At 42.8% G+C, this 18,244-nt stretch overlaps 1 protein-coding gene across 2 annotated transcripts in view; it reads right to left on the bottom strand.

The window, feature by feature from the left end:
• Window positions 1-15,012, bottom strand: part of rargb (retinoic acid receptor, gamma b) — a 35,750-nt gene extending 20,738 nt beyond the window's left edge. Inside the window, exons 1-2 of one of the 2 annotated variants that reach the window (XM_071919425.2) lie at window positions 14,833-15,012; window positions 4,438-4,872 (exon numbers count right to left, since the gene is read on the bottom strand). In XM_071919425.2, coding sequence (XP_071775526.1) covers window positions 4,438-4,606 — 169 coding nt within the window. In that variant the 5' untranslated portion in view covers window positions 4,607-4,872; window positions 14,833-15,012. Of the gene's footprint in view, window positions 1-4,437; window positions 4,873-5,400; window positions 5,526-14,832 lie in introns of those variants that run through there. The other variant, XM_078283500.1, reaches the window with a different exon arrangement.
• Between the last annotated feature and the right edge of the window lie 3,232 nt (window positions 15,013-18,244).

The following is an 18,244-nucleotide window of genomic DNA, read 5'->3' as shown; positions in this document are numbered from 1 at the left end:
CCATTCTTCCTCTCACAATGATTAGGGCCTGTTTTGAATTTGTTTGCAAACCGCCCTTCGTAAAAATTACCTTGTCATTTTTCATTTTCTTCACAATGCACTTTTCACATCGTAAGAAATAAAGTATGCATCGTCACTGAATTGTAAATAATGGGCTTGTTAGAAATACAAACCCATGTTAGCATGCAGCCACAACTACCTTCATATCTATACCTGCCTATTGGTTTACATAAGGAATGATGACAGGTTTGACAAACCTTTTTAAATGTAGCTGTAGGGCAAATGTGTAAACTCCTTTCCCACATCGTGACGTGAAGTGCAAGATGAAAAAAATAGCCTAAGAATTAAAATGCCAAGTTATGTCTTTAAATCCCTGCCATTACATTTAAGTGAAGAGATTTTTACTCTGTATGTTAAAAGGGCATAAATGACTTTTATCAGCCTCTATCAGCAAACAGGAATTGAAAGAGCATTGACCGGTCTTTGGGACAGCTTACAGTGACCTGTATAACTGACACACATAACAGTCACATTTCCACAGTAGTGATGAGCTAATTATAGCAGAGATACAACAGCTATTATCTAGTGAAAAGGTCATATATCACGATGTGAAATACTGTAATAATACTTTGCTTTGTCCTTGGCTTGAGATCAAAATGTGCTGCGATGCCGATCGCTTGTTCGTAGCACCGTAGAGAGTGAGTTTTGAAAGTCAGGAATATCAGTATCTGACAAAGTAATCGTTGAGGTATTGATCAACAACCCTATCAAACAACTGCAGATATATTATGGCCATTTTGTACCATGGGGAAAAAAACGTACTTAATGCACCTTTATTTTGACACATTAGACACATCAAAAAGGGTTGACTTTTTTGTTTTTACCTGAATTGAATTCGCCTGTTTAAATGACACACATTTATCTTAGATGCATTCCATCTTATCTGCCTCCTCACACACACACACACACACACACACGTGAATATGGCTAGGGAAAGTCCATCCCAAACAAATAACCATGCACAGCCTTCTATTTGTGCAGGTCTATTCCAGTTTTATGGTAACATTGACTTTTACACTTATCTTAATATAGACTTACTCTTCTGCATATATGACCAACAAATGCATGTCCAGTGTACTGTACATATTTAAAAGTACCCTTCCATCACCACTGGAGGAAGCAGAGAGCACAAAATGTGACATTACAGAATATTAGATTGCCCTACCTCCTCAAGTGCTAAACTGTAAACAGAGATTTAATTTTCAGCTTAAAAATATACATCAGGACACTTCCGTGTTCCATTGAGTCCATCCAAGACTGATGTAGACTCATGACAGCATCGTGGGGTCTCTGGACTCATCATGTGTGACCACCCTTGTTATCATGTGTGGTGACTGACATCTCTTTCTCTCTCTGTCTGTCTGTCTCTCTGTAAATATACTGTATATATGTCAGTTGCAGTAGGTCAAAGATGTAATCACATACTCAGCGCAGCTAGTCTGCTAAACTCCCTATTGTCGAGTCTGAAGACTACTGATAATGACCAAAGATCAACAGATAACAGCTGCTCACTGAACAGATTATCTCCATGCAAATCTCCATGCACACAAACACACACACACACACACACACACACACACACACAGTGATTGACGGAGTGCTCAACAGGTATTTCTATAGATGATGCCAGTGTTACAGATATGGGAGACTGCACGAACATATAAAGCGTATGATTGAGAAACTGCTGTGTGTGTGTGTGGGAAGGAAGATGACTGACATATAGCTTGTATAGAAAACAAACATCTGAATGGAAACTTACGCCTCGGTATCTAATAGCTAATATGCGTGTGTCCCAGGTGTCGTATTCGGGCGTCTCATAAATGGAATACAGATATCAGTGCTTTAGCTGCAGGTACCTGCTTCTCTTTGTTCTGAAGTTTCAATATTTAGAGGGTGGAAAGATCCTGACATACTGAGTCAGAAAAACGGAAACTGTTGCCTTGTTACCTGGTTACCTTGCCTTCAGCACCCACCTAGTAAACTGGATGAGGTTAGCGTCTGTGATTATTTGAATTTCTACCTGCCAACTTCACTTATGGATCTTTGTTATTAATATCACGAGGTACACATGTTTCTACACTCTTCACACCTTCCATTGTGGATCCATTCAGGCAAATATTACAAAATGTAAGTAAGGATTAGATCCATGACTATAAATTTTGTGTGGCCCTTGTAATTTTGACACTGTTTCATTCACTCATATTAGTTCCAGCATTTTTTCTGTCTCCAAAGTGTTTTATGTAGTTTTGGAGAGGGGAGAGAAGCAACAAGCCAAAGAAAGACTGTCAGATATATCTCAGTTGATACCAGCACAGTTCACAGTCTGTCTGTACAAGGGATTAAAAATTATTGTATCACACTCTTAGGTGCACTTGTTTATTCCTCCATGGACACGTCTTCCCTTGTTGAGAATGTACTGTGATTTGTGTAATTTGCTTACCCTTTTATATATCACTGTCCCTCATTGTGTATCTATCGGTCTCGCTTTCTCTGTTTCATTTACATTTTAGGCATTTAATTAACACTCCATTATCCAGAGCAAATTGCAATTACAACTGTAGAATAACCTGAAATATCTAGGGCAGCAACATTACAAGCAGCTAGTAGTAAGGAGGGCAAGGGTCAGAGTCATAGTGATCTGACAGTAACAAAATATTCCTGTGGCCCTAGAATGATTGCGTAAAACAGAGAAAGGCTAGGAAAAGAAATAACAGGAATAAGATCTGAGGAGAGAGGTGGAAAGGATTTTTTTTTAAAACTTCAGGAAACAGTATACATTAGAGCAAATAGAGGAGGATATGGGAGAGGGGGGTGTATTAACATTTCCACTGACCATTGTCGCATACCCTGCTTTTTTAGAAGTCGATTTCCCTATTTTTATTATTTATTTATTATTATTATTATTCAGGTGATAAACCTACAGTAATATTCTCTGCTGCTCAGGCTAACATTTGTGCCCGGTTTTAGAAGTCATGGACTTTAATTTAATGAATAAAACAATATTTTCTTCAGAGTTTGACAGAGAGGAATGGCTTGTTCATGTGCTATCAGATAAATCGGAAAAACTATTTCCTACTTGGTAGTTAACCAGACTAACTTTTTTAAAGCAAGAAGAAGCTTTTCACAATGTCCATATTTGCTCATTGTTTGTCTTCTGGATTTGATTTTCTGACCAAACAGCACATGAATGCAATGTGAATGCATGTTTGGCAGCTGACTTTGAAGACCAGATGTCAGAGTTTCCCACCAGCATGTGAACGCACCAGAAGACATGCAGACTTTCAGTTCAGTGCAGGCATTAAACTAAATTACCACGCAACAATGAAGTAATTTTCTCAAGCAAGTTTCAAGTCTCTGCAATTTTTATACTGTACAGAAATGAATGGAAACGAATGGCTGGCTGGAAGGCATCTAAAAAAGTATGGTATGCTTTGGAAATGGTTGGTAGTAATGGAAAGTATACAGTACATGAATTGTACTAAATGGGCTAAAACATGCAAAAACACTCCTGTAAGCTTCAGGCGGAGGCTAGGGAGCGACTGCCCCAATGTTCTGACTCTGGTGTCCTTTCAAATCAATTTCATTTTCAAAACACACAATATTCTCAGTCTTTGTACAAACTCTCGCCCTTAGTCTCCATTATCCTTCAACTCTCTCTGTCACTGACTCTCCCCGTCTCTCCCTGCCACACTGAAGAGCAATAGCACCCCCTGTGAGTCTAAATGGAAACTGTTTAGTACACTGCTTCTGCAATTCAAAATGAGAAACTATTCCACCACCCCACCCCCAGCCCCATACACACACGCCACCACCACCAATTTTTAATGTGTAATAATGTAATAATTTGATTCACTTCCATGGATGACAGCAAAATACAAAAGGGGCCTTGTTATGTTTTCTGCTTTTCCAGAATGGAGAGACCAGCCTGGCCCGCTGTCTGCCAACCGCCTGGTTTACCACATGGAAAAAGCAAGCTTTCCTGGAAGGCCTGAGACACTTTTTTTCACAGCAAACTCCCTCTTCTCGTCTCTTCTCTTCTCTTCTCGTCTCTTCTCGTCTCTTCTCTTCTCTTCTCTTCTCTTCTCTTCTCTTCTCTTCTTTCCATCTCTCTAAATGTAGGCCAATGATCAATGGCCACATAGCTAAACTGCAGAAGAATCTTTCTTCCTTTCTTCCTTTGTTATTTCTTACTTTTTGTTTTTTTGACTCTTATAAAATGCACCTCACAGAAAATTTGGCTGAAGCTGCTCATCTTTCAGAATGGCCGTAGGAAAATTGCTTTGACTTACATCAGGGGTTGTTAGGAGAATATCTATGAAAAATTAAGGCGTTCCTGTGTGGTTTGTAAAGGAATATAAAGTAGATTTTGTTACTCACACAATGCTGCCATCTCTTTGGGAAGGTCTGCCCCAAACCGGCCAAAGAGGTTGCTACTGGCCAGCAGGTCAAAGGGGGAGTGGCTCCGCATGGAGTTAAAGGTGAACGGGTACACAGCAGGTGGGAAGCCAGTCATGTGGCCCACTTGCCGTTCCCTGTTGGTTGCCATGGTGTCAAGGGCTGCTGCTGGTTCAGGAAAGCAAGAGATACCAGGTAACGTCTCTCTGCCTGCCTTGCCGTTTCCTCTTCCTGTGTGTGTGTCAGCAGCCTGCAGTGAGCTCAGACTGGCCTGCTGCCATTCAGCCCCTCTCAGACACGGGCTTCCCTTCTGCAGGGCCTGGAGAGGTGAGAGGGATGCTGAAGAGGGAGGCGGAGCTGGAGGGAGACCAAGAGACGGGTGACCGAGCCCGGGCAAGACAGCCGCTGATCCAGCCTCTGTGGGAAAGAAGGGAGGAGAGGGAGGAGAGGGAGGAGAGGGAGGAGAGGGAGGAGGGCTTAGTTACTGGCATAGCAACCACTGTCTGGTTATCACTTCCAGAGCAGAGCGGCTTCCCAACTCTTCTACAGTCACATCAGCATGAGTACAACTAATGTAAAAAAAAAAAAGTAAGTCACTTTCTAAAACCAAAACAATTAGTAACAGCAACAAGTCAAAAGCAGAGAGAAGACAGTGAAGGCTGAAGGAGAAAGCAAACCAAAAGAGAGAGCTCAAGAAGCAGTTGGCAGAACAGCTTATTATAGACAAGAAGAGGGGGCAAACACTTTTCTCTTGCTGTTTGACTGTCTTCCAAACAGTGCAATGATTTCAGGCAATGCCATATGATTTCAATCAGCAGAACTGTATTATAAAGGGTCTCTCTGTTCCCTCTGCCAGCCTGACTCTGTAGCCAGCCTGTCAGAGAACAGCTTGCCACAACATGGGCACAATTAACCCTTTACAACAACGCACACACATATACTTACTAATTCTGGCGGTAACCCCACACCATCAACTTTTCTGCTTCCTCTGTGCCGCAGGAGCAGCGAGCGGTTTTCTGATGATCAAAACTTTTCACCTTTTGTGTCTTTCTGGACTCACTTTCTGCCTCTCTGCCCCTGTCACTAAGCTAAATGAGGGCAGCCCTCCCCTCCTTCCTTCTCTATTACCGTCTCATCCCCCTCAGTGATTTCACGAGTGGGTGGAGTCTAACTCTCTGTGGTGGAGCTGTGGTAAATACAGCGCGGCCAAAGAATGTCTTGTTGTTTTGGGCCTGCTTCAGCATATGAATCAAAGACCAAGGGTGGGTGAGAGAGAGAGAGAGAGAGAGAGAGAGAGAGAGAGAGAGATGGATAGACACAGAGAGAGAAATGTCAGGACAGGAATAAATACATAAAAAAAACGGTGTAAGGAGCAACCCCCCCCCGACACCCACCCACTCAAATTTTGTCACACAGACTAACACACGTAGACATACACACTCACACACACAGCAGCCTGTCAATTACTGCACTACTGCAATGGGTCGCCCCATACCTGATTTAGAGTAAACTGTTCCACATGTGGGGGCGGGCCCACTGGCCAGAGCAGCCAATTTACAGGGTAGAGACATGCAAACACACACACAGACACACACACATGTACACACACACTGGTGCTGACATGGTGCATGCATATGTGAACAGTCACACTCACACAAACACTATTTCATAATGTATCAAGTAGAAGTGTTTGCACCGTACATCTGAGGAAAATTCATACTAACTAATAGTGACAATATAGTCACAATAGGATTTTGTTGTTATTTAGTCTATTGTTGGGTATTTGAATACACAAATCTGTAAAGTTGCTTTTATAATAATCTTTAGTTTTATAAACAGAGTTTACAAAGCTGCTTTACAGATAAAAGAATAGCAAAGGAATGAAATAACAAAGCAATAGAGCGATAAGAGACAAGCAGGAAGAGATACAACAATTCAGAGCATCAATAAATTAGAATTTTAATAAGTGATCTAAAAGAGGCTAATGAAGGGTAAGCTGTTCCAAAGCCTGGGAGCTCTAATGGCAAAGGTCTGATCCTCTTTGGGACAACGAGGGCCTGGTCCGAGGATCTCAGCTCTTCTGCAAATGAATCTAAGCATGCAAACGTATCTCTTGTGATTTCTTTCAATGCAGTGTTTTTGTAGGACATTTTATATTACATTTCTTAATCATAATGCCACTAATGATTTTAGCATTTTTTCAGAAAAGAGGTCATGTAACATGCAAAAAGCACAAAAATGTCTAGTCTAAGTCAAGTTATACATTAATGATCCAGTAGATGACTAATCAACTAGGCTGGGGAAAGTCCTATACACACTTTGCTATTATTGTTATATCCTCTCATTATTTCAATAGCTATTCCTTTCCACACACACACGCACACGTATATACAGACTCATACACAAACACACAGAACTACTTCAAGTCAGCTCAGTGAGCACCATTTTTAAAGCCGTATTTCCCTTACTGAGATATTTTCTGTAACTGTTTGGTTCTGTGAGGTTTTTCTTCCAGTCTGGCAACTATTTTTACAAAGGGGGCAAAAAAAACTTCTGTGCTCTAGAATCAAAGACTCTCAAACACATGTTGGACAAAGTGTTTAGCTACAAGCGATTAAAGAAAAAAAGTGATTGCAAACATGCGTTGGTGTGGGAAAGTGAAATTGTACAAAACATATGCATACCCATGCCTGCATAGGGAAAGGAACACAGAAACAACACAGGAACAAGCGCAGACATGTCGGCTACACAAGTGAAAATACACAGATGTTCTGTGACTTTAATCATGTTCATGGGCGAGTAATCTGTGGAAAACACAGAGCTTTCACACATGCTGAAGCACCATTGAAAGCTGCAATTGACCTTGAAGAATGGAGGAGTAAATATAGGACTGAGGATCCTTCCGCAGATGCAGCTTTTGAGTCTCTTGACTTTCAGTAGACTCCTTAACTGGTCAAATTCGAAGACCAAAATCTCTTTAGTATGAAAGCCAGATGTATAAAAGGAACAGGGAAGGAAAAAGAGCAAGTGTTGAAAGCAAAAAAAAAGAATGATGGAAAAAGTTAGAGGGAAGCAGAAGAAAAGAAAGAGAGAGGGAGAACATAGGAGCGAGTTTGTTTCAGGCATCTGGCGGGCCATGTGTGTGAAGTGAGCAGTGTCCTATTAATTAGTCCCATATTGAAAACTGGATTAATAAGAGAAAGAACAGATTGTGGTAAAGCATGGAGGGAGGGGGAAGGGGGAGAGTGGGTTAGAGTGGTTGCAGAAAACATACATAAAAATAAAGAAACACTTTTATTTCCCCTAGTAAACCATAAAATAATGTGCGCCCAAGCCAAGGAATGGTTTCTTTCTCACTAATGAGTCACACCAGCTTGGGCAACCTCCCCCCCCCCCCCCACCCCCCCCCACCCTTCTCTCTCTCTCTCTCCATCCCTCGCTCTCTCTCTCCAGGGGGAATACACCTTGGGCAGGGCAACAAAAGCAGTGCTGTGTCTCCAGGCCTCCAGGCCTCAATGCTGCCTTTATGAGACCTAGCTGGGTCAGGTCAGACTGGGTCGTCTGGTCCTGCTGACACCCCCCCCCCCCCCCACACACACACACACACACACACACACACACACACACACACACACACACACACTCACTCCAAGTCCTAGGGCCCACAGACGATGGACACTTGTCATTCCAGTGCTGGTATCTTGACACTGGAGCAGGATTCTGTGTGTGTGTAAGTGTGTTTGAGTGTGTTTAGGGGATATGATTTAACTTGCCACTGCTGGAGCCATCCTGTACATGCACACACACACACACCACACACCACACACACACAAACCACACACACACACACACACACACACACACACACACACACACACACGCACACACACAGTGTCCCGGGGCACACAGACAACTGATGCTCCCTTTTCCCAGGCTATGGGGATTAAAACCAGCTTTGGCGTAAAAGCAGCGGGGCTTTCCACCCCTCCATCTTTTCCAACAAAGCCCTGAATATTAATAGCATCTTGACTGTACTTGTTTTGACATAACCTCATCTATTACATCAGTTTACACACTTTCATCGATAACTTTGTCTTAAGCGTCAGATGCATTGGTGCTGCCTAGCCCATGTATAAATGACTGAAATGATACAACCAGTCTTTTTAGTGCTCATTACAGTAAGAATACGCCTGATAAGCACCTGGATCTGGTTATCCTGCCTGTAAATGTAACTTAACTTTATGGCTTTCCAACAAAGATCAACTTAATCTTCAATTTATTTCAGCATCAGGAGGAAAGGGGTTCAGTATACTTCCAATTACTAATGAAACCTCACACACACACACACACACACACACACGGTCATTACTGAGATGGGTCTGCACTGCACTGAGAGCTCAAATTAAACTCACTGCGGCCAGACAACCCTGCTTTGACTTTGACACGCCTGCTCCCTAATTACTTGCTCAATCATTTATTTTCCTTGGCACACACTTGTCTCACACTGTTATATTTGTACATACTGTATATAAAGTGGAAGGTCCTGCGTTACATTAAGGCAGTATATCCAGTAATGGCCGGTCTTTTGTGTATTAAGATTCTTTGTTTAAATTCTTTTAGATGTTTTTGCTGTGTTTTCTGCACATTATGTGAAAAGTGAGTGTCAGCAAGCAAACATCCTGTTGGGTGAGGCAGAAATGCAAATTTATTAAAGCAGAACGCACAACTGGTGTGGATAATACTGTTGTGCAATGTTTTCAGGGGAATGGATGAATCAAGAATTACAGTTTTCTTTTTTATGGAATAATGAGCAACCTCTCAGTGTTGTGAAATGTGTGGTTGTAGGAAGGCTGTGCGTCAGTTGGAAAATGGAGTCAACGGTTAGTCAGTGGTGAAGCACTATGGGCTTGCTTTCTCTTTTAACATCGTTGGTTTGCTGATCTTTGTTCTTTTGCGGATGACTTTTGCTTTGGCTCTGTTCTTTCACTTTTCTTTTTGAAATCTATCATGTCATTATCACTATAACACTGAGTAAATAGCAAAAACAATATGTAACTATATTTATGTAACCAGACATTTGCTCAATAAAGATGCATTTAAGGTTCAGTTTAGTGTTCAGTGTCTTCTGACAGAAACAGAAACAACGTACTGTATGTTTATTGCTTGGTTCAGTTGCAGACGTATCTACTGGAGTATCTACTGAGAAGTGAGTATGTGTGTGTGTGTGTGTGTGTGTGTGTGTGTGTGTGTGTGTGTATCGTTCTCCCAGAGGAGCAGTGGTACCTACAAAGTCTTTGCACAAGGTCAAACAGATCGCTTAACCTCAAGTGGGCAGGGCGAGGTAGCTCCATATCAAAAGGAGAACTAAAATACAAAGTCTGCTTTTGAAACCACAGAGTCTCATATATGTACGCCACCTGGAGCCGCAGAGTAACATAAATGATCCAGTCTGAGTGGGTATGAAAGATAGATATCCCCCCCAAAACAGCCAAATGCAAGGAAAAACATGACTTCAACAGGGATAAGTAGCAGTGAACCATAAAACCACAATCCAATGTATTCTGAGAGATTAACCACAAGCCAGAAGATGTGCGATGCTGAAAACACTTAGTAGAAAATGCACATACTGCTAAACACACACCCACCATTACAGACACAACACACACATCACCCACAAACAATATAATTAGATTTTCCGCTTCCAAACAAATGACCATACTATATTTTATGTGTCAAGTTGACATGTTAAAATTTCTGCTTATGAGGAATTCAAATATTGCTGGCTCCATAAACCCTCAGCGTCTCACAGCAATTTTGTAACCGCAAAATGTTTTTGACTGCAGCGCACATGATAGCTTTAATTTATGCAAGCTATTATGTTGTTAGCTTAGTCAAGAAATGGCACGACAATAAATACGCATGACATAATGTACAGTACATAGAAGTTTAGCCCTCAACACATCTCTACTTTTTGAGTGTTATTCAGAAACATCTTTCAGGATAATTGCTAGCTGACAGTCACCACGTTACAATAGCTGTTTTTCCAATACGTAGGATGAGATGTTCTTATCTTTGATACTATTTAGGCTGAGTGCCTATGGAGAAACCTTGTTTGGATTGAAGAGGGGCTTATGAAGTGTGCACCGCCCATCTCAGGTGTTAAATTCGGTCCGCAACACCTCCAGACAGCTCAGCGCCTACACCTGCACTACCCTACTGCACCTATAGACTAACACTGAAACCACAACATCTCACTGAATTATTTCCAACCTCACCATCCATTTCAACAATTTGCCAAAGAGACGGCTGACCCCTCTGGTTTGAATCAACCTGCTCAGTGATTCAGAAGCTGAAACGCATCAACAATGAAAGACTAATGGGACAACTGACCCTGCTGGATTCAAACAGGCCGCTATACTGCGATTCAATCAGAAACTGAATCACAGTATATCTACTAGACGTATACACAAGTATAACCATCTGTAAATGTTTATGAAGACAACCACTACTCCCAGAAGAATTATGCGACAGGTCCACTGTACATCATATTACTCAGGATAGTAAGTGTTGGTCATGTTGGATATGGTTGACAATAAAGACTGTATCTTTAATATTGTAATTAACAAGCAGGACATAAATACGCACTTCACCAAAAAATCTGCATAATTTTAAGCTAATAAAATGACACAAAACATATTTGACTCAGGTATAGAAAAGACGTATTTAAATACAGTATAGTAAAGCCTTTCAGATTGAAATAATTTAAAAAATCTCAAAATCTATTCTACAATCTAGATGGGAGGATGACTTAATGGACTCATGGAAAGAACTCAAATACGCTTTTGAACTCAAATTAACTTTTAATTCATGGTAATGTTGACAGTCGGACATATCGCCTGAAAATCACCCTGGGCGCTGTCCACTATTTCTTCTCAACCAGATCCAGAAAGAGTCACTTGATGGGAGAGTCTTGACTCTGGAAGGGATTTGCTCTTGAGCGCAAATTTAAACTGTCCAACACAATAGGAATAACACTGTGTGAATTCTGTCTCAGCAGTGCTAATGGGAATGACGTTGATGATAGTATTGTTTAATAAAACACACAATGTTGTCATTATGTGGAGCCGAGCCTGCGGGCGGCCCGGGGTCTCCAGGTCGAGGCCGGGGTCAGGCCTCGTCGCTCCAGGCTCAGCAGCCCGGTCATGGGTCAGGCCTAATTGAGGCATTTGGTAGGCACCTTTTCATTTAGTATTAAAGTGAAAAGTGATTCCAAAGCCCCCCCTCCCTCTCTCTCTCTCTCTTACACACACACACACACACACACACACACACACACACACACACACTGTCTGTCTTGCTGTTCCACTACAGAGGGGATTAGAGGTGTGTTTAAAGGACTTGTAGCCACTATTGAAGACCAGCCTTAGGCGATGATTAAAAACACTGAGAAGCTCTTTAGTTGCATTCAGACGCATTCAGCCTGAACCAGTGACACTGACTGCTCTTTATACGAGGCTCATCAGCTGCCTGATAAAGAATTATTATTCATTAGAGCTACTATCGAAAAGAAATCTTTAAATCTGAACACGCTTTGAATTTTGAGAATGTGCACTGAATGCGACAATGAATGTAACAAGTGATTTCAAAGTCGCTGCAGCCAATTGGGTACTACAAGCCGAACCACAGCCACCGCATGGCTCTCACCAAAACACTTTATATAACTCCATGGTCAATATGTAATTCTTGCAGAACAAAAATATATTTGTTTCTTCCACTCTCAAAAAACAAGTAGTGGATGCTGTGCTTCGTTTTGGTAGTCTTAAGTTTCCATTTATACTTAGCAGCCAAGAGAACAACTCTAGTTTTCAGATAAATATAAAAACAAACTCAGCTGACATGTACCGGGGAAGAAGATGGAGATTTTTTTCTAAGTATTGAGGAGATAAAAAAAATAAAGAAGTGAGAGAGAGAGAGAGAGAGAGAGAGAGAGGAGCCAGACAGCATTCTCTGCCTGAGGCGCTGTCATTCTTGAAAAGTATAGAGAACAAAGATGAGATTGCAATGCAGTTAAAGGAGTTTTACCCAATACACACAAACCCCCCCACACACACACTCACTCTCACTCTCTCTCTCTCACACACACATGCGCACACACAGTTAAACTTTTCCAGTATGTCCTCTGAATCACTGAAACCAGAGATGAAAATCGTTCTTTATGGATATATTTACAGTGCTCACATAATTTACAGCAGATGCACTCATCCCAAATGTTGCATTTCACAAACTGCACTTGAGTGAGTTGTGAATTAGAGAATGAAGCGCAGCAGAAGCGGCAGATGTGGGTGAGACTCTGACCTGGGACAGGAGTGACAGAGTTCTGCAGCTCAGCTCGGTAGCCGACACTCTCCAGACATCGACTGACAGAGAAAATGACCGAGTGATTAGACGCTCTGCCGATTCAAACCCCTTCATTCAGACACAAACCTACAGACCACAGCAACACACGTGCATAGAGAGACCCACAGCAGCTGCAATGTGTGTTTTGGGACTGTAGCGATAGCCGTGTTTAAAGAGTATATTTAGGTCTTCTCCACACTGTCTAAAACACTGCACCACTGTATGAAATACATGAACTAAAATACATTTAGTTTTAGTTCTTCTTTGGAGAAGAGAAGAGAAGAGAAGAGAAGAGAAGAGAAGAGAAGAGAAGAGAAGAGAAGAGAAGAGAAGAGTTATATTTAGATAGTGAGTCTGTGTATGCTTTCCAGAATGGGATCTCTAATGTGGTATATATTGTTTGCACCCAGCTGTTTATGCCCTGTGTGTAGACTCTTCCACCTCTCCCTCCCTAGCGCTAATATGGTGTCGGGATGTGCTGATGAGCATTCCATCAGACATTAGGAAAATAAATCTGGAATAGATTTGTCAGGAGTTTGCTAAAATAGCACGCAGCGGGGCAGAGCATTGAAATGCATAGCATAGAATGGCATGGCGAGGCCGGTCAGCAGTATGGTGTTAGTGCACAGAGCTACACAGCTCGGAAAAGCTGGACAGAAGCACTTAGCAGTCAAATAGCATCTTAATGACCAATCATCCATCAAGCAATACTTGTTTTTTATGTAGCACATTTCATACAAAGGATGTTATTCAAAGTGATTCACAAGGGTGAATAAAAAGAGCTGGAGTTTCATTTTGACGGGGTCAGTGAGTTTATGCATGCACACACACGCACACACACACGTACATACACGTACACACACCCACACACACATACTATCACTCTCTCACACACACACACACACACACACACACACACACACACACACACACACAATGTAGAACAGCAGCAATCAGATACACATAGCACAGATTGATCTTGTGATATCCAAAGTAGCTTATTTCAATGTTTCCATCCTCCTTAATTGTGTGGCAGTAACCTGTTTACATAACCTTCAGAGGGGATGAGCGGCTGTGTGTACATACTCAGGTATACCAGACCTGCTCAGCCATTTGCGAGGCTGATGAAGCTATCCATCAAGACTGACAGCCAGTCTGCTAGGCTGAGAGCCTGCAGGCTATAGCCAGCTTGTCTGCTGCTGGAATATGGCCTGACTTTGTTACCAAGCCCACCTGTACCACTGAACACAGACACTAACCAAGACGAATGTATGTAACAGGAAAAAACTACTATGCATATGTAGTGCATGATTATGATTATGGTTGGTATGATTATCATGACTGAAATGTTGCCATAACTTCTACATTTATTTATGCATTCGCTATTGTTCAAAAAAGGTTGGATTCTTCAATATCCACTTTTTAAAACTGATTTCGTTTTCTGTTTCAGTGTTGAAGACCTTAGTACTGATCTTTTAGTCCTTCAACAACTGTGAATCAGAGTGTTTCAAGGCAGGAATACAACAACAATAAACAGAGATATGCATCCATCAAATGAACAAACGAATGCGGACGCACACGTGTAAGCGTTCATCTACTCACATGGAGCGGCCCTGGAGCACATGAAAGTGCTGATCAGCTTTCATTCCCCTCCTTTCTGTTTCTGTTGTTCTTTCTCCCTCTCTCGAAATCTCTGTTCTCAATTAAAGCTGTCCTCAGGAAACTCAATCTCTCCACTCATGCTGCCCCATTCCCCCAACACACACACACACACACACACACACACACACACACACACACACACACACACATGCACGCACGCACACAAAACACACACACGTCTCACTCATGCTCTGACATGTCCTCTGTCCGTCTTCCTTTCTCACACACCGCCAGCGAGTACCAACGGACTAAAAGTTATAAGGAAAACAAGAGCAAGATAGACGTTAATCCTGAAAAGGTATGGAAAACCAAACTCACCAGGTCTGGAATGCGTACAGCACACAGTCAGATGAAAAGAGAGAGAGAGAGTCAATAGAGAGATGAACTGTGAAGGAGAGTAGTAGTTCTGTTTGTCAGTCAGAAGTCCCTCTCACAGCGAAGATAAAGCACAGCCCGTTGCATTCCGCCTCCCTCTCCTTTTTTCCGTCTCTCTCTTTCTCTCTCTCTCTCTCTCTCTCTCTCTCTCTCTCTCTGACATACACCCTCTCTCTCTCTCTCTCTCCTCCTGAAATCATTGTGTACTTTGATTCACAAACCCTGCCTTTGTCACGTGATCCAACACTTCAAATATACAGCACATTTTTTACCAGCCACAGAATGCCCGAAGGAAGGGAAAATAGGGTCCAGAAAGCTTAGGTTTCAACTTGCTGCCCACCCCCCCCCACCCCCACCCCCCCCGCCCCCCCCCCCCCACCCCTCTCTCTCTCTCTCTCTTTCTTTGTCTCATATTCTCTCCCTTTCCTTCCAGTCCTGCACTGTACTGTCATTCAACGCACTTTTGTTGGATTTGTAACTCCTGGATTGTTTCTTTGAATGTTTGAATTCGCTCACTCTTCTGCTCCCCATCCCGAGACAGGCCTACACTAACACCTTAAGATACAAGAGCTGCGCATGCATGTGCACACACACACACACACACACACACACACTAATGAAACAGCCATTAACTCGCAGACATACACAAACACACACGCTGCAGCAGGCTGTGCACCTTTGGGGGTATCAGTATCACTCCTTGGCCTTTGCTTCGTGTTTACAATGCCTGAACTTTGGGACTGCGGCCAGGCAATGTGGGAGCCCAGGGGCCCGGAGCCGAGAGCCACTGTGACGAAAATATCCCCGATGGCAGAGAAATACACTCACTCAGCATCACTATCCTTATGCATCAGGACGATGGAAACAATGTTTGAACAACCAAACTACTCTACAAACTAAACTTTATAATGTTACACCCATTGAACATTTGTAGTGCTATAGATTAGAATGCTGTTTTTGTAATGCTGTTTTTATGCTGTAAAGTGCTTTGAGTTATTGAGAAAGCGCTATATAAATAAAATGGATTATTATTATTACTATCATTATTCCTGGCGGTCAGGCACTGTTAAGTCAACTAGTTGACGAAGTTGAGTCTCAGCGCCTGTCAGCCCGTAATCCCTTGACTTTTAAAACTCTCGCACCTCCTCAGTCTTTTCAATGTCTTGCATTGAACATTATATATTTAGGACAGTGCAGACACATATATGCTGTCTGAGCAACAATGGAACTCATACAGTGTCTGGTATATACGTTAGATGACTTCATTAAATCTCCAAAATATAAACTTGCATGAGTCGCTTTCCGACTTGCCTAGTCTGGGAAGCACAAAGAGCCATTCTCCTGGCAGTTTCCGCACGTTTAAATCAGTTCAAGTAGACTCTTTTCCTCCTACAGGATTTTCCTAAGCAAATCAGCCTAGTGGTTTTCTGGTAAGGAAGCATTTAACAGAGATATATTTAATCAGTGATGAGATCAAACAAACTGGCCATTCAGCCCCTGAGGATCAGGAGCTACCTGCCTCTACATGTCAGAGATAAGCCTGTCTGCTGTCTGACAAACTGGACTCAGCGGCAACCCACTAGAGTCTAGTCCACGACAGCAGCAGGCTGGACCAGGCTGCCCTGCAAACTAACAGCACAGAACCTCACTTTTTTTTTTTCACTCTCAAATTGATTGGCTTTGGTTTTGATGCAAGGAATGACAGTATTTGACAGCTAAACATGAATTTTATGTTTATTTTGTGTGTGTGTGTGTGTGTGTTACTAAAGGCAATACAGTATTTGATGTCCACCTTATATGATTGTCAAAATCAGCATATTCTGCTAGCTGATTTCCAGCACATCCTTCCCCTCTCTGGGCTGTCAGTGACGGGGATCAAACCGGCGACCTTCCTCCCACCGGTCCACTGCTGTAACCTCGGGGATACCGCCCCGCTCCTCTGCAACAGGATCAGCGAGCGAGGTGAAAGGTTAGTGCTGTTTGTGTTTCACTGTCAGTGAAGTGTGTGAAGAGCAGAGGAGTATATTTATGGACGTGTGGGTGAGTGTGAAAGCAGTGTTTGTGCATTTGTGACAGTAAACTCTGAAGGGCGGTAATATGCATCCTTCCTCACACAGGCACACACTCTTCCACTCTCCCTCTCACTCTCTCTCTCCTCTCTTCATCAAGGGTCCACGAGTGAAGCGGACTGACAAAGAATCAAGGACACAAGGTGAGGAACATGGGAAGGGATTAGACTTGGCCTGCAGGTAGGTCAGTGGGGGTTTCGCCTCTGATAAAGACAGTCTACAGAGAGAACAGCGAAGAAGAAAGAACAAAGAAATGAAGTGGGGGGGAAAACGCAGAGGAGAAAAGAGGGGAGCTCATGAGCGACTTTCTGGAGAGCTTGAAATGGGGCCCTTTTTGGAAGCGAGCAGCGGAGAAACCGCAGAGCGGTGCGACTCCGGAGTTGAGCAGAGGAGGAGGTTTGGGAGGGGGGGGAGGAGGAGAAGCAGAGGACAAGGAAGGAGGAGAGAGAAGAAAAGAAAGGGTGAAGGAGGAGGGTGCAGACGGCAGGTTTTAATCAGCAACAGGCTGTTGGTAATGAGATCACTATCCCACTGCTCTCAGATTGATGTCATGTGAAGCGCTGTGGTGCACAGAGAGGCATGCAGAGGATGACAGGCATGCATGACAGGCTTGCCCACTCACGCGCACACACACACACACACACACACACACACACTCGCAAACAGCCATATGAAGACTGGTAAATGCCCACAAACCAATAAACACTGGCACTGGAGCAAACACACGCAAAATACACAAGCGCGAGATACAAAGAACCTTTAATACACCACAGCTCCCCACTGTTAATTTTCTTCGAGCGAGAAAAAGAACCAACACAAATATAATCACGCCCACACATACGCCGTAAACACAGTTCAGGTCCCACTGCTTCTTTATGTCTTTTCTCTCGCTCTCAAACAGCTAAACATGCCTACACACAAAGAACATACTGTACCAGTGGATGAGGGCTGGCTAGACTTGCAGGCAACGAGAGAGGGGGAGAGAAGGAGGAGAGAGATTGAGGACGGGAGAAGAAAAGGAGGACTGGAGAGAGAGAGAGAGAGAGAGAGAGAGAGAGAGAAAGGGAAGGAGTGACAAGCAGGGTAGCAGTTGTCAGTTTCGGGTTATAAAGTTTAACACACATCCTGAGAGGTGAAGGAGCGCTTTCATTCCACTGCAGCCTATACATATTCTTTATACACAGGAATACACACGCGCAAACACACTCCAGCGGATGTTCGCTACGGCGCAGGAGAAACTGCGAAAATACAAATCGATGTTACAAAGTTACAAAGCAAAGTGGCAT

This window comes from Centroberyx gerrardi, chromosome 5 (assembly GCF_048128805.1).
Source record: "Centroberyx gerrardi isolate f3 chromosome 5, fCenGer3.hap1.cur.20231027, whole genome shotgun sequence".
NCBI classification, from domain to species: Eukaryota; Metazoa; Chordata; class Actinopteri; order Beryciformes; family Berycidae; genus Centroberyx; species Centroberyx gerrardi.
The sequence above is the reverse complement of the archived record's forward strand: the minus strand, read 5'-3'. Positions and strand labels throughout refer to the sequence as shown.